The sequence below is a fragment of the Centruroides vittatus genome, unplaced genomic scaffold (genome assembly GCF_030686945.1).
Source record: "Centruroides vittatus isolate TY-2023 unplaced genomic scaffold, ASM3068694v2 contig_3070, whole genome shotgun sequence".
Lineage (NCBI taxonomy): Eukaryota > Metazoa > Arthropoda > Arachnida > Scorpiones > Buthidae > Centruroides > Centruroides vittatus.
The window spans coordinates 1-24,387 of NW_027121973.1; the positions used below are offsets into that span (position 1 = coordinate 1).

At 31.7% G+C, this 24,387-nt stretch overlaps 2 protein-coding genes across 2 annotated transcripts; one reads left to right on the forward strand and one right to left on the reverse strand.

Moving 5' to 3' along the window:
* Window positions 1–3,999: 3,999 nt before the first annotated feature.
* On the reverse strand, window positions 4,000–4,770 carry LOC136973001 (uncharacterized protein F54H12.2-like). The gene has a single exon (XM_067267681.1). The coding sequence runs from the start codon at window positions 4,768–4,770 to the stop codon at window positions 4,000–4,002; it is 771 nt and encodes a 256-aa protein (XP_067123782.1).
* A 14,944-nt stretch (window positions 4,771–19,714) lies between these two features.
* On the forward strand, window positions 19,715–21,822 carry LOC136973002 (uncharacterized). The gene is made up of 2 exons (XM_067267682.1): window positions 19,715–20,237; window positions 20,327–21,822. Exons 1-2 carry the CDS (start codon window positions 19,829–19,831, stop codon window positions 21,529–21,531), a joined length of 1,614 nt encoding a protein of 537 aa, XP_067123783.1. The 5' UTR covers window positions 19,715–19,828; the 3' UTR covers window positions 21,532–21,822.
* The last annotated feature ends 2,565 nt before the right edge of the window (window positions 21,823–24,387 follow it).

A 24,387-nucleotide genomic window follows, 5' to 3' on the forward strand; every position in this document is an offset into this window, starting at 1 on the left:
GATGAAAACCATTTAAACAATTTTTACAATAGTAATAAAGCGATCTTTGTTTTTCGTGTAAAAGTCTATTAAAGTTCCGAATTAAAAAAAATGATCTTGATATAACAATAGATCTACACTTTTATCGAATTTAAATTTACTTATATAATAAGGAAAAAACAATATCCTTATAACCATATACATTAATACAAATAGCATTTGATTTCTCAAAAATCGATATTTTATCTAATGAAACAGGAAATTTTAAATTTGAACAATTAATAAATTTTAAATATTTTCTATAAGTAGATACTTTATTTTTATTATTTGCGAATGGAAAAATAGATGCAAGAATGCAATAAACAAAACATTTATCATCTTTACAATGAATATTTAAAAGACATTTTTTGTTTTGTAATTTTTTGGGTAAAATTATAGACCCACAACCTCCAACACGACCATTATATTCCGATCTATGAACATCTATGAAATCTAATTTATATATTATCCATCCACTACCAAATGTAACAGCAGTTGATATATCTCTTAGAATTTTTTCTATTGCATTCTCAATATTTTTCCAAGCTAGAAATGGAGATAAAGTTCGTTCAGCATTACTTGTAAAAAAAAAATCTTTAAACTCATATTTATCTCCTGTTTCTATGCATTTATACATTATAACCTTAAGGCTTACAACAAATCGAACTCTATAATCATTTCCAAAATTCGTAATTATATTAAATAATTCAGATTTTATATCTCTGAAAAAAATGGTTGGATCAACATATTCAAGATTAGATTTACGATAACACTGTAAAAAATTTTGAAATGCCGATTCTACTAACAAAAACATTTTTTTTTTACCTGAGACTAGTTTATGATGATTCAATGATTTCTACGTGACTTTCATTAATTTCAATTTTTCTGTCTTCTTGAAAAGAGAGCGATGTTTTCAATAGAGAGAGAGAGAGAATTTCTGTTTAAAAAAATCTATCAATTAAATTACATCATTTTAAAAAAAATTATTTTACGAAGAATTTACTTACATGTAAACTTTCAATTATTTATATGTAATCTTCCAAATATTTTTGAACAGCATTTAAGGCTTGTAGAAAAAAATGAAGTTCTTTCACAGGAATGTTGAACCGATTTTGAATCTCATTTTTCGGAGAGGTCTTTGCTAGACAAATATAGTGATTCTGTCGAAATTCTTTGATCTCTAAGTTATAACCATGCGATATATAGACAGAATATATAGATATTTTTACTTTTTCTCTGTTGATGCATCATCAATTTTAGCTAATTTTCGTTTTTTCGGTACAAACGGATTATCAATAACAAATAACGATTGTGAATCTATAAAAAAGATGAATAACTATGAAAAAAAAAATAATAATTTAATTTTCTTATTTAAAAAAAACCAAAATCTAAAGAGATACTAACTTACCTTCCATAGACATTTTCTTGCTTGGATTGTATGTAGAGAGAAAGTCGATAAAGAACCAAGTAATTGAACTAAAGAATCTTGTCTATTCCTCTCGCTTTTATATCGTTTTTTTTTGTAATAATTCTAGGGTTATTAAACTTTAATGTAAACTAATTATAGTAATTTTAAACCAATAAGGGTTATTAAACTTTGATAGTAATTTTAAATAAAAAACAGTGGAGGCAAAATTATAAAGCGAGTATTGTAATTTTTAATAGCGAGAAAAAAAATGACCATCAATAAAGTTTATGTCAATTATAAAAGCGGTACAATATGATCTTCAATGAAATATAAAGCGGATATTGAAATTTTTTTAATACCAATTAGAGAAAAATCGGACGAATTATAAAAGAAAATACTGTAATCTAATAGCAATCAACTTATACTAATGACTTGAAAAAATCAACAGAATGCTTGAAAAACATGGTATATAAAACATACATTTCCACATGTGATGCTGAGTTTTAGATCATATTTTTACTGACTATTTCCAAAGTATCGTGCCATCATGAACGGGATTATGGAAAAAGTTGAATATGTTAAATATAAATTAAAAATAAATAACACCGTTTATAACAGATTAATAATGAAAGAAGAAGAATGGATCCCGGTAAAAATCCCTGAAATAAATCAGGAAAAAAAAATACTTTTTAAAACTGGAAATGGAAAGTGGATTGGTTTAAAAAAACAAGGTAACTATCTTTTTTTCTATTTTAGTAAAAATTATTATTTTTTAAAATAAGATAATTGATTTAGTTAATAATTTCCAGAACATCCCGATCCTGAATGGACTTATTACGATATAAAAAATATTAATAATAATTTACAATTTAATTCGAACATTCCAGCAACATTAGAATCATGGGATTTACTTAAATATCAAATAATAATAAATAATATAACATTCAAAAAATATATTAATCCAACATACTATGCTACCACACCAGTAACAATAGTGAAAAAGGAAAATAATTATATCATAATCAACTGTTTTGGCGAATTTCTTATGTTATTTAGTGAAGGTGAGTAACTTTTTCAAATTTTGAATAATATTCTTTTTAGTTTTCTTAAAAAGACTTAATAACATTTTTTTTTCTTCCAGAATCCGAAGCATAAAAAGAGTGAGTAAAATATTTTTTTCATACATAGACCGATACTAATTTTTTAAGAGTTAATAAAACATTTTAAAAATAATCTTTTATTAAACTAGCACTATGTTGATTATATTTAATTTTTTAAATCCAAAATAATATATTAAAATACAAAAATGATATTTAATATTTTTTGTCAACAGATGTATAGAAAGAAAAATAATATTTTGTCATAGAAATCTATAGTATAGAAGCGGTAAGTAAAAATATTTCTGTTTTTTTTTCATACATAGATCGATAAATCTAACACTAGTTTTTTTTTCAGATTCAATAAAAATATCTTTTTAAATTTTAAAAAATAATTTTTTTATTAAACCAGAGCTACATTGATTACATTTAATTTTTTTAAATAGATTTAATCCAATATTACATTGATTACATTTAATTTTTATATTAGACGGTAGACGACCAAAACGGAAATTACTCATTACAAAAGATTTAACGTAAACGTGGTTGAACAATTTTGTGAAAGGATGCAATTCTCTTAAATCTTGATTTCTTGATATTTTATAGAGGAAAAATAGACAAAAGTATCCGCAGACAGGACTATACGGTCCCTGTAAAGCCCAGCGATTCCAATATATTCGATCACTATTTCGACGAATAAATCTTATAATTGATGGGATGTTTGGAGGTAGTCCGTAGGAATCAAAATAATAACAGGTAAAATTTTTAAAATAAATTGCGATCCAATGTTGTCCCGGCTTTCGACTGTTCTCGGTGTTAACTATAAATCCTCGCTTCTTTCCGATTTCTTGAGGCAATAAATCCGATGGATAAACTCCTCCAAATGTCTTGCTAATTTCTGGATCTCCTAATGCTAGTTTCCATAAAGTAATTGTGTCCATTTTCTTAGAAGTCGACGTAAATATTCCGAGATCGATCGATTTCTATTGTATTACGATATTCTAAAAAGCACACGATGTTAACTGTCTCGGGTAAAGATCTTTTAAATTTTAAATCAATACTAATGTTTCCCTGTGTTAAAATACTTGTGTGGTTTTCTGACGCCGCCTTATCAGGGGTTAAATCAAACACGTGAAACATATATCCTTGGGCGTAATCGGAATAGGATATATTAGCATATTTTCCATAGGGAATTCCGCCCATCTCTTCGAATAATGTTGCATAACTTCGAGCATAACTTTTTTCATCGAAATCAGGAGTATATGGCGTAGATGGGATTAAAATTGAATCCTTTATAACAGAAATATAATTTAAATCGAAATTTTCAAAATTGAAAGGATTTAAATCGAACTGTCCATTAAACGCATTATTACGAACGAATCCAATTATAATTCTTTTTGGGATTTGACCAATTATTGCATTTGAAATATTTGAACTTAAAATACCTTTACTTAAAGTAAATACTTTAATATCAACTCATCGATAAGGCATTTTGATTACAGAATTTTCTAAGGCTTTTTCCATTCCAATTAAAATGCTAGGACTAACTTCTACTTTGTTTACTTTTAATGTAATATTCTTTAATCGAATCTGATAATTATTGTCGGTTGCCATTAGAGCAAAAGCGTCTTTTGATCGTTCCAATTTGATTCTAACATCAATTCCATTTATCAATAATTTAGGTTGGTTAATAAAATCGAAATGAAGTCGTCCATTTAGATCCAATACTTGACTTTTACTACTTTTCTTAAACCTAGCGATTAATCCTTCATTCTTAGCATCTTTAATCGGATTGGTTTCGTTTAAAAATCCAGCACTATCTTTGTAGAAAAAAGAACTTGTTAAAAAAGTTTTTTGTGCTTCTTCAGATGAAAATAACAAAGCTTCAATTATTGCTTTATATGCATAGTTTACATGCGACGATACTTGTTTTTCGTTAAACCATACGGCACACTGTGAAAACATACTATGCAATAAATTATTTACCGGAGTAACGAGATCTGTATCCAACGTAGATGTTCCATTTCGTTTAGTAATAGATAGCTGAACATTAATCGAAATGCTGCTCAAATCTATTAAGCTTTCACCCGAACCAGGTATTAGAAATTCTATAGGAGATTTTTGATCGGTGATAGTGGCAATAGGGTAAAGAATACTAGGTATGGTATTCTCTATGGCTAACTGTGTGGGAATAGTTTTAAAAAAATCCAATTCGGATTTCAGACAAGGACATGAAAATTCATCCATTACGAGAAAATATCGACTTCTTTCCTCCTCTTAATATTCTTTCGTTTTACATGTTTTCTTTGACGTTTTCGTTTTTTACCCGATCCGCTTTGAACTTTTTGAATGACGTCATCTTTTATTTCTTTTCCCATTGATTTAATCCGCGATAGTGCAGCATCTTTTAACGATTTCCCACTGAGTAAATCCGTTCCAATGTCTTTTGCTACATTTAATGCTTTCTTTCCAATATATTTTCCAGCATCTTTTAAGATTGGTATTGCTTGTCTAAACACGTCTCCAAAAAATCCATATCCGCGTTGGATCGGCCGACTTTTAAAATATTGACCCCTTCCTGATTGGAAAAAACGGAGCTGTTGATATATAGGATCTGATTGTAAAAATCTCTGTCGAAATAAAGGATCGGGACTAATAATCCCCCCTGTTTGCGAACAATAATAAGCGATACAGTCCTCCGGTTTAAGCTTCATTTTATTAAATAAATGATTCTTTCGTGAAAACGGATTTTTATACTCGTCGAAAACATAATACCAAAAGCGATTTTCCAGAAGTAAAAATTATGTTTTCACCAGTCGCCGATCGTATGTCTATAGAAATAGTCTCGATGTGATTTGTTCGAACTGGGAAAAATATTGGAGTATTATAAATTTTATCAATTTGTTGATCTTTTTCTCCCATGACTGGAATTACTCGAAACAATGGGGCAGTAGTATCGCCTACGTGATGAGATTCTATTATATTAGAATATACAAATATTTCCGTTATTCCTGCATTTAATTCTAGAGGATAGGTCCCTATAAATTCTCCTTCAGGATATTCTGATCGATCGAATCCTAATATATCTTTTAATTGTCTATTAAATTTTACGGAAGTTTCTCGTGGAACTTTCAATAATAATTTTTTATCTGGAAGTGATTTAAAACTTATTATTTGAAATGATTTAAGAAATTCTTTTGTTCCGTATAATCCACTTGGTATTTGTATCGTATTTTCAACATTTTCGCTTCTTATTTTTTCTACATATCTATTTTTCTCGATTAGAGTAATAAATTCTCCACTAAAATCTTCTAAAGATGGAGTATATTGAAATGATTGTTCTTGTCCCGTTAATATGAAAAGTTTTTGATTATCTAAATTTAGCATAGAAAGAAATGTTGGTCCCTCTTTTGGAGTTATATGTAATTCGCAATCAATATCCAGTTGAATCTTCACCGTGCTATCGTCTTGGTTAAAAGAAAATTTAATAAAACGATCCTTTCCTAAAGCTTTCAAATTATTCGTAATATTCTCGAATATATTACTTGATTTGACATCTCCCATAGGATGTAATGGAATTAATGTAGATAAATTTTCGGCTTTTACTCTAAACGATCTTGTTTCTCTAGTAGTAATGACATACTCGTTATTTTCACTAGAGATGTTAAACCATGATCGAGGTATTATTATCTGGAATAATGCCACTTCCCAAGATCCCGATAAATTTATCGGTGGATTAATTTTCGATGTAAAGGAGGATTGAGTATTGTTTGGAAAAAAATCCATACTTGCCGTGCTTATTAGAGTCACATAAAAATTATCCATTTTTTTTTTTACTTTCTGCAGTTCTTCGGTATAAAATCGACCTTTAATCGTCTGGTTGTTATAATCTTTCAACACATATGTGGGAGGAATTGTATTGTGTTTTTCTTTTATAATGAAAATTTCCTTACTCCAACCTGGTAAATAACCTCTCGTAAAAGTTTTTCGTTTTTTAGAAACTCTGACTTTATCGTCGACTTTATATTTATATTTTATTTTAGCTTTCGTTTTACCATAAAGTCGATTAAAAATTTGTAAATGATGTTTAGGTTTCACCTCCGCCGGAGACATTCCTATAGCTCGATGTTTACTATGATTATACGCTTTTACCAAATCATTTAATTTATCGATATATTTATTAGAATTTCGATAAGTAATAAGACGATAAATTTTATTTTTTAGAGTTTTATTAAATCGTTCTACGACCGACGCTTTCGTTTCGGAATGAGTATAATAATGATTTATTTGATGTTTTTTAAACAATTCCTTAATAACAGAATTCATAAACTCCTTCCCTTTATCGGTATGTATCAACCTAGGTATTACTTTTCTAAATATTTTTTGAAATGCTTTTTTTATCGTTTCGGGTTTTTTGTCCTTTACCGGAATTACATAGGCATATTTAGAAAACACATCGATAGTTGCTAATAAATATTTTATTCCGTTATTGTCTTTCGAAAATTGACGAACGTCCATAAGATCGGATTGAAATAGTTCTCCCTGATATAAAGCTTTAGTTTTACGACGCATATAATTTATTCGTACAGGCTTATGCAACGTATATGTATCTTGAGTCGATAGCCATTGTTCGACGGTTTTTCTAGGCAACTTTGTCGCTTTTATTAGTCTCGTTACGCCGCCGAACGATGCAGGATGGGATGGAGTATAATATATAGAGCTTAATAATCTTTCCATGAAATGTGCTTTTTTTTAGACGATGCAATCCGTTTAGGAATTTTTGTAGACGAAACTCTTTTTTTTTCTTCCGCTACTAATTGATCGTATCGGAGGCGGTGGAATCGAAGGTGTTCGAAAACGAAGTATGGGCGATTCTTCTATTCTTAATCGACTCGATAGTGCCTTATTTCCTATCCATTCTCTGGGAATATTAGATTTAATAATCGCTTGATAAAATTCGTTAAATCCGATGGGTGTGATAGTAGATTTTCGATTGCGCATTAATTGCGACATCAAATCTGCTATATGAGAATTAATTACCGGTTCATTATTTACCAGAAATTCTCCTTTTTCGTTCCAATCGTATTGATATTGCTTTAGTAATTGAATGATATGCGGAACATATTTTTGATATGGTAGCGGGACAGAAACTAATATCTGATCTTCGATAGTCGATGGTTTTGTCGGTTCCAACGATGGTTGAGATTCTTCAACCTCTTGAGATACCAACGAGACTCGAATCGGTTCTTTTGGTGCGTGAATAGTTTGTTTAAATCTCGAAATTAGTTGACTTAATAATTTAACTTTCAAATCATCCGATAAAGTACTTTCTTCTAATAAATCTTGGATATTATCGTGTAATCGTATTTCCGGTTTTTGTAATTGATATTTAGGTACTAATTCGGGAGGTACTAATGCCATTCGTTGAGCCATTTTTTATAATCCAAAAATTCTTTTAGCTAATGATATTATTGGAGTTAAAATTGCATCTAAAAATCCACCAGATTGGTTTACTAAAATCTTCTTTTTTGCTTGGAGACCGATTTTTTTATTTGCGAGTTTTCTTATACACGCCTTATATTTTTTTAACTTATTGACTTTAACCGGTAAGCGACCTTGAAGAGTGTTTTCACAAATTTCACATATAACTTTTATTTGATCGGCAGAAGCTTCCTTTAACAACGCTTTTCTCTGAGCAGGTGTTGTCTTTGCAAGCACATTTAACAAATGATAATGTTTCTTGATATTCTTCATTTTTGTGGAATATAAACCCAATATACACCTTGATTGTCGGGAAAACAGGAATCTCTTAAACACAATTCTTTATCTGTAGACGGGTGGAAATCAATTAATAAATATCCGTACGGTTTGGATGTTGCGGTTAAATATGCATCTTTAAAGTAGGACATCCTACCTATAAACGCTTGTCGAGCAAGGCAGTTGATTTGACTTTCGTCTCTATTATTCTTAAATAATATTAAATAATGAGTATTTAAACTTATATCCCTCATTACTTTATTACGAGGAAATAAATTTTGCATTATCAATATAACACTTATATTTTTATGATGAGATTGAACGGTAAATAATTCGGCAATTTTTTCGGTTAAAGAATGCATTAAATCGTCTATAATTATTAAATCTACATTTTCAATATTTTCGGGGATACCACATTTAAAATGAATATTTTTCTCTTCGACAAACCAGGGTTGAAACATCGAGTAACACCATAAAATTCTTTTCAAAGGTTTTTCGTAGATATTTTCACGCAACATTTTCCGAACTAAAGAAGTTTTTCCAGATTGCGATGGACCGACAACGATACAACTCGATGGGTGTTTTAAACGCATTTCGTACAAAGTAAGTCAAATTCCTTTTTTAATAATTGCACACCGATGTATTTATGAGGTAGTCCTTCGCTCGTGAATTTTCGAATATCATATACAACTCTTCCAGCATTTGCACATTTATGTAAATAAATGTTTCTATCTAGATGTAAAGAATATTCGCAAGTAGTATTTTTTATATCAATTTCTTTAAAACCCGATCTACTTAATAAAACTATAAAAACTGTTACAAAAACTATTTCAAAACAGATTATACTAATAAGAACGGCTACTGTTTTACGTGACATGATGTAAAATAATGTTTAAAACCAAAAATCGTTGCGTATTAAAACAAATCACAAAACATTAGTGCGCATGCGCGAAAACATAATAAAACCAAATCGCGAATTTAAAATTATTTTATTCGAAAAAATAATGGAAGGCTGCGATGACGATATGTTACCCGCAATTCGTTGGACTGCGTTTTTTCCCATCAATGAAAAATTATTAGTTCCTTACGCATTCTCTAGAAGCTCGTTCCCTTGCATCGAGTTGGCAGAAGAATCCGCCAAAGCATCGGCTAAGGCGCAACAGTTTCCTCCGACCGTTAAAATTCTATACTCCGTAGATTTTCGACCGCGGTTTAAACCAAAAGTAAAACATTTTCGTTGGATGCTTACAGCGAAGGAGTCTTATCATCATTTCAGCTTAGAAATTTTAGAGAAATCTGACAAAATATTCGACAACTTCGAACAGTGTTTCACAGACGCAGACAAGCACGATCCACATTGTGGACCAGAAAATAATATTCCGAAAATGTATTTTGAATACGAAAGTAAAAAACAATAAATTACATTTTTTTTTCCGAAAATTTGTGTCTTGTTTAATTTAATAATTCATTAACACAAAACCAGTTTATTAGTGAAAAAAAAAAACGATTGCGCTTACATCATTTTTAAGTTCATTGACCGAGTAGTTGCGTCATAAAAAATATATAAAGCAAGTCAATCAATAAAACTATTTATTCTTTATATTAGTATTGAAAGAGGAAGGATCGTTTTTCTTATTATAATGGATAATAATAAGGTAGAAATGTTAGTTCGCGAAATAGGTGCGGGGATTAATTGGAAGGATTTGTCCAAATTAGATTTAAGCGAAGAAGTAATAAGATCACTTGAAGATCAAGTTGATTGGGATATTATTTCTGAAAAAACTAATCTTAGTAATGATTTTATTAACGATTACAAACATAAATTAAATTGGAGTAAACTTTGGAAAAACAAACGCTTCTCCAGCGATTTTATAGAAAAGCATGTTCAACAAATTAATTGGGATGATATTTGTCGCTATCAACTTCTATCAGAAAACTTTTTGACTCGATATCACGATCGTCTGAACTGGGATCTTGTGTCTCAATATCAAAGACTGAGTCAAAATTTCATATTAACTTTTAAATATTTCCTCAATATGAAGCTTGTTTGTAGATATCAACAATTGCATGAAGAAATTATTAGAGAACTTGTAAACGATGTAGATTGGGACATTATTTCAAAATATCAAGAATTATCCGAAAAATTTATGGAAGAGTTCAAGCATAAACTTAATTGGTGCATACTCATTGCCAATCAGAAACATTTGTCGAACAAATTTATATCAGATAATTATCATTTTGCCCTTGTTCATGTTTTAGCGAAAATATGTGAAAAACTATAATTTTTTTAATCTTTTTTTCTAAAATAAGTTTTAACTTAATCATTATTTTTTAAAATATAATTTATACATTTATAATTTTGTATAATTTTTAAATAATATTATCATTGTAAACTTTGTTCTTTATTTTCAATAAAAGAAGGTTATGTTTTTATTCCAGTAAAAAAGAGTGAGTTGTCGATTATTTAATTATCATCGCGACATAAAAAACACTAAGGAACACAATATATGTCATAAAAGAATTGATCAAAACCAAATAACAAATAGCATGATCCGATTAGTGACGGTTCATGATATTTGTTATTTTTTTAACGCATAATTTTGAAAGAAAAAAATTACATATTAAAATATTTAAAAAATGATATTTAATATTTTTGTCAACAGATGGCGCCATCAGTCAGAAAAAAATACAATTATTAAAACATTAATAAAATATTAGTTCTATTTTATATAAAATTAAAACTGTAATGATCGGTTTTATTTAATTTATATATTTTTTGGAATCTAAGAATTGTTTTTCGAAGTCTGTAAACAAATATTAGTTTTCTTATACATAGAAAAAATGTTAAAATATTTCAGAAACTCGCGTTTAAATCACGAGGAAAAGTATAACCGAAGGGGCATCAAAAATGGGTGTGGTTTTGATGGGTATGCGAGCTTTTGGAATACAAAATATCTCAGAAACGCTCGGGCGATTTAGCGGTTATTGCGAAATTCGTCGATTTTAGCCCCTGGTGGCCGTCTTTCCTGCGAAAAGATAGCGAGATACTAAAATAAAAGTTATAAAGTGTTAAACTTTTACATAAATTTATCCAAAGAGGTCATTATATCATAACAAGTAGACATGTATATTTCAGTGAGTTAAATATGAAATTAATTGAAAGAATAGAAAAGAATACATCTCAATAATAATAAGATATATGAAGTACAGTATATTAATGTATTTTTCATAATGCATATTTTCAGAATTACTGCATAATTTTATTTAATATATATAAATTAAATAATTATAAAAGTTTTTATACATACCTGTGAAAAAAGTTAGTTGAAATCATGATAAAAACAAATTTCATTAAATTTTAATTTTTTTTTCCTGGATAATAAAGAAATAAAAATAAAATCCGGAAGTATGGTTGTTCATGTAGAATATTATCGTTATCAAAAAATAGATTATTTCCTGTTTGAATTATATTGCGTGATAAACAATAAAGGTAAAAACTGATTATTTTATTTTTACATTTTGTTATCGACATAATAATGCAATTTAGAAAAATGTCTGTAGTGTATTTCAGTCAAATTTATGAATTTTATGCTACGGGCAATGAATATGAAGAATTATTTGGATTAATGAACGAATCATTTTATTTATGTTGTCCAAATATTTTAAAATAATTGTGTAGTGTTGTTAGAAAAAAATTGAAACATGTTAAACATAAGAATTATGCAATGTAATTACACTTTATTTTTATTGTAGAGAGTGGTGAAAAGTGAAATTTAAATCGTTATCCGAGATGTTTTAAATTTCAATAATTTTAATCATAGAAAAATCTAAAACTTAGATTAAATTTTCAGTCTTAATAGTTAGTATAATTAATTAATTTGCTTTCTTTTCAGGAAACAGATCAAGATGTAAATAGTGTTTCATCCAAAGTCGAGGATATAGCGACTTTATTACGTTTTTTACCATAAATTATATTCTGTAAAATGTTTTTAAATCTCGAAGCCTGAAGAAGAGCCCAGGAGGGGCTGTGAAAACGTTTGCGATTCTAAGAAGGTATCTTTTATTAATAAATTATTGAATAATTTTTATGAATGTGTATTGTACAAAAATAATATTAAATATGTTCGATAATATAATACTTAATAAATTATAATTAATTTTTCAGTGAACTCACCTAAAAGGAATTTAAAATTTACAGGTAGAAGAATTCTGTCACGTGGCAGAATTCACCTTGAAGGATGAATGTGAAGATCTTGTATTCCGAGTCGTAAATATTAAATGAATTTTTTGTTTTTGCAAGTTTACTTTTTAATAAAATGAATTTTTCCCTAGAATAGTTTTTATCTTTGTGATATCAAGATTATGTATTGCAATAAAAAAAAATAAATGTGCCAAAAACATCAGTTTTCATGTCTTATTAAAAGCATTAAATATTAAAACATCATTAAAAATTTATATTTTTATCCTAAAATCATTTGCTAATGATATCATAGCTTTAGGAAAAACAAAAATACGTGCTTTTTAAAACATTATTTCAATGCCATGATTTAGTAATTAAAAATAGTTTTGAGGTAATTTTTGTAACGTGCAAATTTTATTTATAGTATGACAGCCAAAGTAAGATTTTATATTTAATATACAACCTTTAAAAATAAATAAAATTATATTTTCTGATAAGTAGTTTTTATTAATAAACTAGCGGACTCGGCCTCGCGTTGCTGTGGCTCAAAATGAATGTATTATAAATGTGAGATAAGCAGAGGGTCGGGTTAATCCTCGCTGACCACTTACACCGCACGGGTTGGCAAAACCCGATCTTTTTGCTGTTGGAGGGCAAAAAGTGAGTGGGGAAGTGCGTTGGTAAGTCGACAGGAGATAGGTTAACAAATAAAACATTTATTGAATAACTAGAATAAAATACAAGGCGATTACAACTATTCTACCATACTATGCGGTTATATGCAAGTAGATATAAAGCTCTACAAGTTCTAAACAAACAGGTGGCTATGAGCTAAGCTTATTGCCGTTGCGGGGGGAGAGATTACAAAGGTCCTAACAATACCTCTTGGTGTGAGATTGGACGATATAATTCGATGGATGGTGGTCGCCGACGATGTGGAGGAGTTGCTGTAGGTTTTCTCCGATGGGACTTCGTTCCTGGGTTGGAGAACGACGACACAAGAACAAACAACTTCCTATGCGAGCGCCCGAAGTTTCTGGTGGCGCGAGCTTGTATAGTGTTAGTGTGGGAAGCGGTCGGTTGTTGGCAATGATTTAGGTGTTACTAACGCGAAGAAAACACGGAAAACCCCATTTGGCTACCCCATTAGTCATAAACAACTGTCACTGTTCGTGGTTTTAACTACTCGGCCACTGGTGGGCACTCACTCGGAATAAATGCGAAAAAGGAATATGTATTTTAAAAATATTTCTGATTTGTTCTGCCGGGTGAAGTTAGTGACAGAAAATTAATTCTATTTCAAGCCACGGAACCATCGTCAAGGTCTCGCCCCTCTCCGTGGGTTTTTTGTTTTTTTCCAGAAACCCCGTAATGACTAGGCTGCATCGCCATTACGGGAAAAACTGGAATCGCGCCATTTGTACAGCAAAAATGTTCTTAATAATGTAATCCGAAGTTTGTCTAAAACTATTATCACACATTGGAATGATGCAACACACTTGCTTCAGCTGGTTTGTCTACAAACTTCACCACACTGTCTCCTTTGGCGAGTTTCTTTTCAAAATCAATGTACGTAATGTGTGTTATATTTGCGTATTGTTTGCAGTACAGTACACACTATACGGCGTAAAAAACACACTTCGATGGAGTTACGATGAAACTAAAGTATGAATTTAATGAACGCTCCAGAACAAGAAGAAACAAGCTGATGATTCGGCACATTTTGAATTCGAGAGATGTGGAAATAATTGTTTGAATTCAGTAAGATTTCCTTCTATCACATTGCGATATTTCGAGTCTTTTAAATTCAATATTATTAAAATCTTTTTAGTCCCAGCAGAAAAAGGTACGAATAATCTGTTTTCTCGGAGAAATAACAATAGGATGAAGACTGTCATTGAAGTATTTTAAAGTCCGTGCCTGAAATAACAGTAAAATCATAAGTAATCAATCAACAATATGCTAATTATGGACATATACTTCCCTTTTGAACGACTTAACCTGAAAATAAAAAGATTTCGCATTAATAATAGCTCTTGCAATTATCAAAATTGGATTTACACTTATCTTTTAATTATGAAGGCATCGCCTATCTTAAACTTAGAGTAAGTCTTAATGTATCTTAAAGTAGTCCCCAGCTTTTCCTAGCAGTTTGTGAGAAAGCATGAAAGATTAAGGTTGCTCTCTTAGCAATGTATTTGACATGGTCTTGTCAGCCAAGTCTAAAATCTATTTATACGCCGAGATATTTAATGCTTTTTTCAATTTTAATCTGCATATTCATTTTGATTGAAGGTTTGCGAAGGTATAAGTTGGGTTGTCGTGGCTTGTTGAATACGATTCCTATAGTCTTATTCGGATTACAGTTTAATTTATATTGTTTTCCACATTGATATATTTTTCGAGTATCTTGTTGCCACGTTTTTCCAATACTGCACGAGATCTCTCACCAATAAGAATTAGCACATCGTCTGCATAGGCGGTAGCTGAGTCATATCCAAAGTTTTCTTGTAAAAAAGCATTAAAAGTTAAGTTCCATAGCAGAGGTTCGCATACTGATCCGTGTGGGCATCCTCGTACAATGTTGCGTTCAACACAGCATGTTCCATATTTTAGTATGGCTTTGCGACCATTGAAGATAATTTGCAAATAGATGATATATATTTGATGAGCAAGCAGTTTTCCTTAGTTGAAGGAGTACGAAAGGCCACCAGGCACCGTCGAACGCTTTAGATATATCCAAAGTAACACCGAGCACGTATTTATGGTTATCTAGTAGATTTTTGATATTTTGTACAGCATCGTAAATAGCATCTGAAGAGGAAATTTGCTGCCTAAAACCATATTGAATGTTGCTAAGGAGTGCCTTGTTCTCAATATGCCACGTTAAGCGATCTGTTATTAGGTCACTCAAGGACTTTACCGAAGACTGATAGTAATGAGATCGGCCTGAGTTCATTAGGCTTATTTGGTTTAGGGGCAGGTACTAATTTTGCAATTTTCCATGGGGCTGGAAATATCCCCAAGCTTAAACAGGTATTATAGAGTTGCAAGATTTGATAGGGAATAAGTCTCCATATGTTTTTGGCAATTGTGGCGTTTATGCCATCAATTCCAGGGGATTTACCATCTTTGAGTCTGCAAAAAGCGTTATTTATTTCATCATAGGTAAAATCTGGAGAATGATCATTATTGATGTAGAGGGTTCTATCCAGTCTTAATTGCCTTTGCCATGGAGTATCTTCTTCGGCATTGTCATTAATGCAGAAGGTATCTATTTGCCGTTCTAAGGAATCTAGGAGACAACGGTCAGTTATCAGCTGATTCGTTGATTCCGGATCAGCAGTGGTTAAAATTTGGGGTTTGCGTAGTTTGTTAGTGCATAATTTTGTTAGGTATCCCCAGTGGCGTGCGTTCATTGGAAGCGATGGAAGCGCCGATTCCACCTTCCAATGTCCTTCCCTTGTATTTTATAAAATATAAATCTTCATATTTTAACGTACTTTGCATTAATTAAAATCAATATTTTATTATAACTGCATTATGTATCGTTTACAAATTTCTATACTACATGTGAAAAAAAAACAATAAGATTGCTATTGTATATTCGAATAATTCAGTGGCGGAAGAATGTGGAAACCGGGTCAGTTTCCAATCAGCCAGATTATACAGTATAGGCATTGGCACATGCGGTTTACAGAGCACCAACCTCACCCGGTTTAGCTGGTGGATGCTTCACACATAAAGCTTCTAATTTTATATCCCGGACCGGTTGTGGGCTGTTAGCCGTCTACCTGCTAGATATTATGTGAATCGTGAGTAGACTAGATCAACAGGCGGGCAACCCCCGGCCCGCGGACCAGCTACGGCTCGCGAAAAGTTTCTATCCGGCCCGCGAGATCTTTAATAGATTATTAAATTGAAAAAATAACTAATTAAATTTTTCCAATTCTTTGTAAATTTCGAAAACGATAAGAAAAATAAATGTAATAATTAACTTTTTATTTATTTATTTCATATTTGCAGACTAAAAAAATTACGAGTCACAAGAAGGCGTCAATTAACTACTAGCGCCCGCGGAAAAAACGTAAAATTTATTCTGGCCCATGTTATAAAAAAGGTTGCCACCCTAGACTAGATTTATAACTTAACCCAACCGATAGGAATTTACTGGTATGTTTTTATGATAGTTCTGTATAGTTGACAGGAGTTTAAAAAAAATCCATTAAAATATTTGATATATTTATTTTCTGCGTTTATTCTGCTCTCCCATCTTATATTACTTACGGATTTCAATGTTTAAAGAAGTATACGGTTTTTACTGGCTTATCGAACAAACGAATACGAACGGACCCTGACGCGCAGTTAATTGATTGCCCCTGTAAGTCGGCTTCTTACAGAAACACAGCTTCCTTATCAAATGTCACGGCAGCGCCACTGGGTATCCCCATGGGTTGGAGGAGGCAGCACTACGGTATTTCCGCCAGGATAAGATCTTGGCATCTTTTATTTCTTTTTTGTAGATAGCCTGGTGGTCGTAATATTGCTGTTTTAAATTGGTTCGGTGTGGCTCAGTTCTGCATGACTGAAATCGCCTCCTTAGAAGGTTGTTGATTTTACGTAATTCTGAAAGCCGACTGTTCCACCAAGGGACAGATCTATGTTAAGGAGAGGTTTTAGGAATATACCTATTACAGGCATAATTAATTTTGTGAATGTTATGCTCAAGAACTTCCGCAATTATATCAATGGAGTCATTGAAGTCATATGCTAACATGTTATTTAACAGATAATTTTGTATGCTGTCCCAATCGGCGAGGGTAATGTTGAATCTGTCCTTAGTTGTAGTGGTTGCGTAGTTATTATCATTAATTTTTAGATTAAAAGAGATGTATGCATGGTCGCTAAGGCTACTTTCACGGTGTACTCTCCAATCCTCGAGTTCAGCCATGCATTCGGAACTGCAAACTGAAATGTCGATCCATGTGGTACCATGTCTGGAGACATAAGTGGGGGGTGCAAGTGGATTGTTTAGTAGTTGTAAATCGTTAGAAGCAAGAAATTCCTCAAAAATGTCTCCACGGTTGTTTTGCTGGTCTCCTCCCCATGTAGGAGAGTGTGCGTTGATATCTCCTACAATAATGAATTTTGCGCGTTGGAATTTATTAATAATAATCTGTATGTTATTAATCATTAAATTCATGTCCTTATGCTGTGGGCAATAAATATTGATAATAATGTAGGTGTTGTTATTAAAATATAATTCGCTACATACAAGGTGTTCATTTGATACATTCATTCGATGTAGAATAGAGAGGTCAGTATTGACAATGACATTTATAGCCCAATGGTATAGATCAGTACCTTTTAGAATCGGATAGCGAGTGGGTAAACAAGCCGGGTAGTTCCGTATACAATATGGCTCCTGTATAAATATAACATCGTATTTGTGACAGATGGATGCCAGTTGAGATGTTGAGGAAATTCCTCTCCCCAAATTTATTTGTGGAAAACGTAAGTAATTGCAGTTGTTAAAAGCCATATTCAGTACGTTCGATTATTGTATTTTTTATTCGTTGATAAACTGGACAGGAGCTGTCTCGAGAATTATGGCTTATATCCCTGTAGTTAATACATCTTGGTTTTGTGGATCTATTGGGACATTGTTTATACGAGTGTTCACCAGCACATTGGCTGCAGGTAATTGTTTCTTGCTTACAATATTTAGTTGAGTGTCCGTATTTGCAACAACGAAAACATTGTAATACTGGACAGAAATCCATTACACGACAGCGAGACCATTGCAGATTTATTTTACCTTCCATAAGTAAATATTTTCTTAACTGTGGTGAAACTTCCACCGCCCAGTTTATATGTGGAGCGTCTTTCAGTCCCATGTTAAATTTAATTTTAAATTGGTCACAAAATTCTTTTTCAGAGTAATTTTCATTTAATATATAATTTTGTTCGTATATATGGGTTAAGAGTTCCTCACGTGATAGATGTGCTGGCGTGGAGTAGATTACGATGTGAGGATTCCTTCTTTTTGGTCTCTTAGCAACCAGTTCCGGAATTGTTTCCTGTATGCAATTTTCCAGCTTGTTAAGATCGTCTTTGTTGTGTAAATGTATTGCAACACCTCCCCCGCCAATACGACGAATTCTGTCGACTCCAATGCCTAATTTAGATGGGTTAATATGTTGTTGAATGATCTTTCGTGTTTCTTCACTGTTTTTATTTTCTTCTTTATTTTCACTGGATCCAATTCTTGTATTTTCTAGTCCGAACATTAGACACGGAAAGCAGTAAACAGCATCCTTTGTTTGTGAATAAATCATCCAGCGCCTGTCAAGCCTTTCACCATTAGCTAAAATTTTACTGTAATGATATTCGCTAAATCGCCGTTCATTATCATTTACGGAGAAAAAAATCAACTTTAACTCGAATTGGACCTTTTAATACAATCTCAGTTCGGTCTACATCAGTAATTGTTAAAGTTATTTAACGTGGAATGTGATAGGAAGAAGGACAAAAAGCTATATTCGAGGCACGAATTGGGTACGAATATGCATAAGTGATGCTGTGCAGGCGATTTGTCTTACACAGCGGACATACCTCGCTGAAAATACCGCTCTCAGCCGATCACCGAAGTCAAGGAGCGTCATGCCCTGGGACGGAGACGACCTGGGAATACCGGGTGCTGCTGTCACTATTCTTTTTCTTTCATTCTTCGACCTATCTCTAATTTTATTAGACAAAAGAAATAATCACTATGAACCCAAAGTTGAGTTTTAATTAAGCACTTGGCTTTATTTCCATCTTTATTTAGTTGATACGTGCCATTTGCACGTTTCGGGCATAGAGCACCTCATCAGTCAACTAAACAATACAACAATTAAAATATTACACTAAGTATTTTACCAAACAAAATTAACACAAGGTATGGTTCTTACCATTATCATATTCGATCTGCCATGCATACAAGGTTTAAACTCAGTCGACACATGTATCTTATTTTTTTCTCTAAACGGAGTAATCCCTTTCACACAAAATATACATTGTTTTTATACCAGATATTATATACGGCTTATATTCTTATTTATAAGATATTTTTAAAAAACGTAAAAATTCTTTAAAAGCACTGACAGGAAGTAGATTAACCGATTACCTGTTGTCCTGTACATAATCTTTTGCTTATTTAATACATACTTCAGTTATCACGATGATCTAGTTATGATGTCGACTTATTCGCTTGTGCCAACGATCGATCTGACATCTACCGGTGTTAGCGCGAACTACATAATGGCGACTACTATGGGTATAATGTATGTCTGTGGACAGTAAGAATTAGAAAGTATTTAACCTACAATGGTAAATAATAAGTATTGCTGTGTATTTGGATGCAAGTCTAAAGGTACATCAAACTCAGTACATATGCACACATTCCCAAAAGATAAATTACTGAGAAAAAAGTGGGAAATAAAACTAAAGTTAGGAAAGCAATCAACGAAATCTATGTACGTTTGCAGTTTGCATTTTGACAAAGACGATTACTATTTGCCAGGTAATAAAAACATTTCTTATAAGTATATTTTAACTGTTATCACATATGGTACTTACGTTTTCATAGGTTTACCATGTGCTCGGCATTATTTAAAACCTAATTCGTATCCGACTAAAAACATACCGATAAGGAAGTTTGATACAACCACCTCAAAACAGATTGCTGAGCAAAGGTCCATTCGTGCCCAAAAAAGACAAGAAATACGGAATAAAGGTTTGTTTCTTAATTTTGTCAGATGCATTTCTTTAATAACGCTATACCAAAACAAGATCTTATAATGATTGAAATCACTAAATTTTTAGGTTTGGAACCGGCAAATAAGAAAACTATCAAGGAAAAATCTACGTATCAATCTAATAATGACACCAACATTTTGGAATTGTCACAGCCCAGTACATCCTGGTCTAAATCATCTATTGACTGCTGTGCATGCACAGATCAACAAATGACATCACAAATAGAGGAGGATGAAGATATGACATCAGTATCACAAGCAGAAAAAGATGCAGCTACAGCACTCTTAAATTTAAGTGAAAAATCCAACATTCAGGAGGAGAGGGATATTTTGATGGAAAAAGGAATTCAAGTGAATACACTTTTAGATTCAACCTTAAAATTTACTGTGTTTGACTTAATAAAATCAGACAATGAATTGAATATTCTCACAGGTTTAAACAGTTTTAAAATGCTTGATACCATCTCTGCCTGTGTTAGTGAGTTGCAGTCCAACAATACTGCTTATAAGCCTACTACAATATCTACTAAAGTCCAAATTGTTCTTGTTATGATGAAGTTAAAACTGGCCTTGCCCTTTGCTTGTGTTTCAGTTTTATTTCAAATTTCCATGACAACATGTAGAAGAATATTTTTCAATATTATTGCTTATCTGAGTCAAGTATTAGGTGCTGCAATTGTGTGGCCTTCCAAAGAAGAGATAATGAAAAACTTACCTTTGTGCTTTCAAAAATACAGCAAAGTTCGTGTGATTTTGGACTGCACTGAAGTTTTGGTTGAAAAACCAAAGTGTATTAGTTGCAGAATATTAACTTATTCCCATTACTATGGTAAGCATACTGTTAAAGTATTAGTTGGAATTGCCCCATCTGGTCTTATCACCTATTTAAGTAAAGCATATGGAGGTAGGGCATCTGACAAAGCCATATTTGAGGAATCAAATTTGTTAAATTTACTGGATCCTTATGCAGATCAAGTAATGACAGATAAAGGTTTTCACATAGAAGATGCTTGTTCTGCTAGAGCTATTGGTTTAGTACGTCCACCGTTTGTAAGAAAGCAAAATCAGTTAAGTAAGCATGATGCACTGGAGACTGCAGAAATAGCAAAGGCCAGGGTACACGTTGAACGTGCTATTCAGAGAATGAAACTATTTGCTGTTTTAAAACAAAAATTAGACTGGACTTTACTGCCACATATTGACAAAATTCTAACCATTATTTGTGGTGTGGTAAATTTATCTAGACCAATATTGGGTGATGACAAATTTTGAAGAGTGGTGTGAGCATTTTCATTTTGACCCTATATAATGAAGCAGTATTAAACAGCAATTTAATACTGTTTTTATAATCTTATAGTTAATAAGGCTTACTCATTTTTGTTTTTCAATTTTTGTATGATAAAGAACTCAAACACTAGTTAGGACAAAATATTTTATTCCAAAACAAAACATAACATGTTTTATAAAATTATTAGTACTTAACTCTCTATAATTATTTTGCATAAATCTGTAAGAAAATATCTTTTTTTGCAAATTATGAATAAAATACTGAATAAAAGAAAATGACTTTGTTTTAATTTGTTTAATTGGGTGCTAATATTGTTATAAGTTAATAAAATTCAAAGTAATGTGTATTTTCTTCTAAAAGTGATTTCTGATGGAAAAAGCAAGATTGTATTTAAGAATTATGACTGCATAGGTAAGGAAAAATAATTTTGGTAAAATCATTTAGTAGCTTTTCTGTCAATTTATAAATAAAACTATAGTCTGCTAAAACTTCAAGGGTTTTAAGGGTTTGGTCTTTACTACTGAATATTACAAAATCACATGAATTTAAATTTAATATAGCCAAACCTAATTGTACCTGTCCATAATACTTGTGATTTTTTTTTAAGCTGTAATTGCCATGCCCATCGTGTACTATATACTTAAGAAATTGCACCATTTCTTCTGCAGATTTTTCTGCACCAATTTTGGGGCACTTTACTTCAAGCAGCTTGATAGGTTTTTCATCGTTAAATACAATCCCATCAGGAGAAAATGCAAAACATGTCAGTAATGGTGAAATTATCAAACCAAACTGTTTGACATCACAACCATAGAGTGTTCCATACAATGTGAGTGCTGTTTTTTCCCACTTTTTACCATACTCTGTATTTTCATTTCCCTTAAATTTGCTTCTAAATATATTTGTTAACTTCTTTTCCCAGTCTGCATTTTTCCTCCTTCCATAAGTATATAGTTCATAGCACACTGATCCTGTCACTCTAATACTTCTTTCTTTCTTCCATAAATCATTATTTTGTTCCATTGTCAAGTGGCAAATGTTTTCTATCTCTCTCTTATTTTTGTATATATTTTCTCTGTAGTACATTGAATCCTGAATAGGCATAAGATGATCACTTATATTAGGCAAATATTTATTACAGTCCATACAGTGTTCAATTACTTTTAATATTGACCAATGTGGTGCAATATTATCAGCTGAACTTTGTACAGCTTTGGCTACTAAGCATTTTCTTCCAATTGAATGCTTTGCTAAAGCAGAATCAGGCAACTCTTGAAAAAATCGTTCTCTGATAGCATCTCTTTGGCTTTCATTTAATGAAAGAATTTCTGTTTCCTTTGTCTGGACATGGCACAAATTTTCAACTTTACAAGCTCCATATCTCCCATCAGACCTGCTTGACATTTTGCTCCAATACTGCTCAAGATCAGTACAACTCAGATCTTCCAAAGTATTACCATACCTGCAAGAGAAAAGTACTTATTTATATCTTCATGCCAATACAACTAACCTATTAGTTAAATATTTGAGTGTTTTACCTGTTTACATGAAGCAGTGTCCCTATTGAATGCTTACAGTATCCTGCTTCTCCTGCTATGCAAGTACACTTTATAGATGTCATCAAATATTTATTGAGTTCTGAACTCCATTTGATATTTAACGTAATTTCGTGAGGTTTCTTTGAAACAATACTAGATAAGCAGAGAGCGAAAACTTCTATTTCGACTGGGCAACCATCGTCGTCATCTGTCTTATATATTTTTTCTTTAATGCCACAGCAAATTATCTGTTTTAGCATTTCCTCTCCTTCTATAAGACATCTTTTTCTATCACCCACATATTCTAAAATGTCACAAAGTGAAATCATTATGGTATTAATCCTAGTTGATTTCGTAGTTGTTTATATCGGACAAGAATGCGGATAAAACGTTTTCACTATAGAGAGAAAAGTTAACACACAAGTGACTCGCATTTGTAATTTCTATGTTGACAGGCACGCTATACCCTTTATGGCAGCCATCTTAGTCGATTCATACGCCACCTATAGTTAGTGGCACAAGCGAATACAGTCAAACCTGTTTTTATGCGCTCTTTTTATGTGCGATTTTTTTAATGCGAATTTTTAATTTGTGCGGTATAGTTGGCGACTAGTCTCGTGCGATTCGTCATGTCTTACGTTGACTTATTATAGCTAAATAAACTTATTATAGCATAAATGCACTTATTATAGTAATATTATTGCATGAATATGCGAAAAATGAAATAATTTACTTTTTAAGTCAACAAAACACCACCTAGACAAAAATATGTAAAACAGACGATAGACCAGACGATGCAGTCAAGTGCTGACATCTGTTGTCAATAAATTCTATTTCGTACGGTTTTGAGTTATTTTCTATGTGAGACTTTTTTTATGCGGTCCCTGTTGACCGCATAAAAAAAATATTTTTAATTGTGTCGCGAAAACTATTATTTACAGCCATTCGTGAAGTTTCGTGAGATTTTTTTTATGCGTTTTTTTTAATGCGGTCCCTATCCCCCGCATAAAAACAGGTTTGACTGTAGTTGTATTCATATTACGGAATATAATAAGTGATTTTTCACAAGGACATAAAAATTCTTTTCCATTAATGACTTATGGCTGCCATAAGACAAATAAAAATTCTTTTTCATTAATATCAGGAAACGCGCCTGCCAGACGCGTTTCCTGATCAGCGTTAATAAGCAGAGTCCACCTTTCATTTCAAGCTCTTCTTTGCTTACGAAAATACTAATCGATTAAACATTATTCGATCCGTCGAGTAATACCATACTTCCCACGATATTTCCGACCCTTAATT

Bases quoted from the DNA above. Each gene is read 5' to 3' on its own strand.
- LOC136973001 (XM_067267681.1), bottom strand. From the start codon at position 4,770: ATGGATGAATTTTCATGTCCTTGTCTGAAATCCGAATTGGATTTTTTT.
- LOC136973002 (XM_067267682.1), top strand. From the start codon at position 19,829: ATGGTAAATAATAAGTATTGCTGTGTATTTGGATGCAAGTCTAAAGGT. The intron at 20,238-20,326 runs GTTTGTTTCTTA...CTAAATTTTTAG, and splicing joins ACAAGAAATACGGAATAAAG to GTTTGGAACCGGCAAATAAG.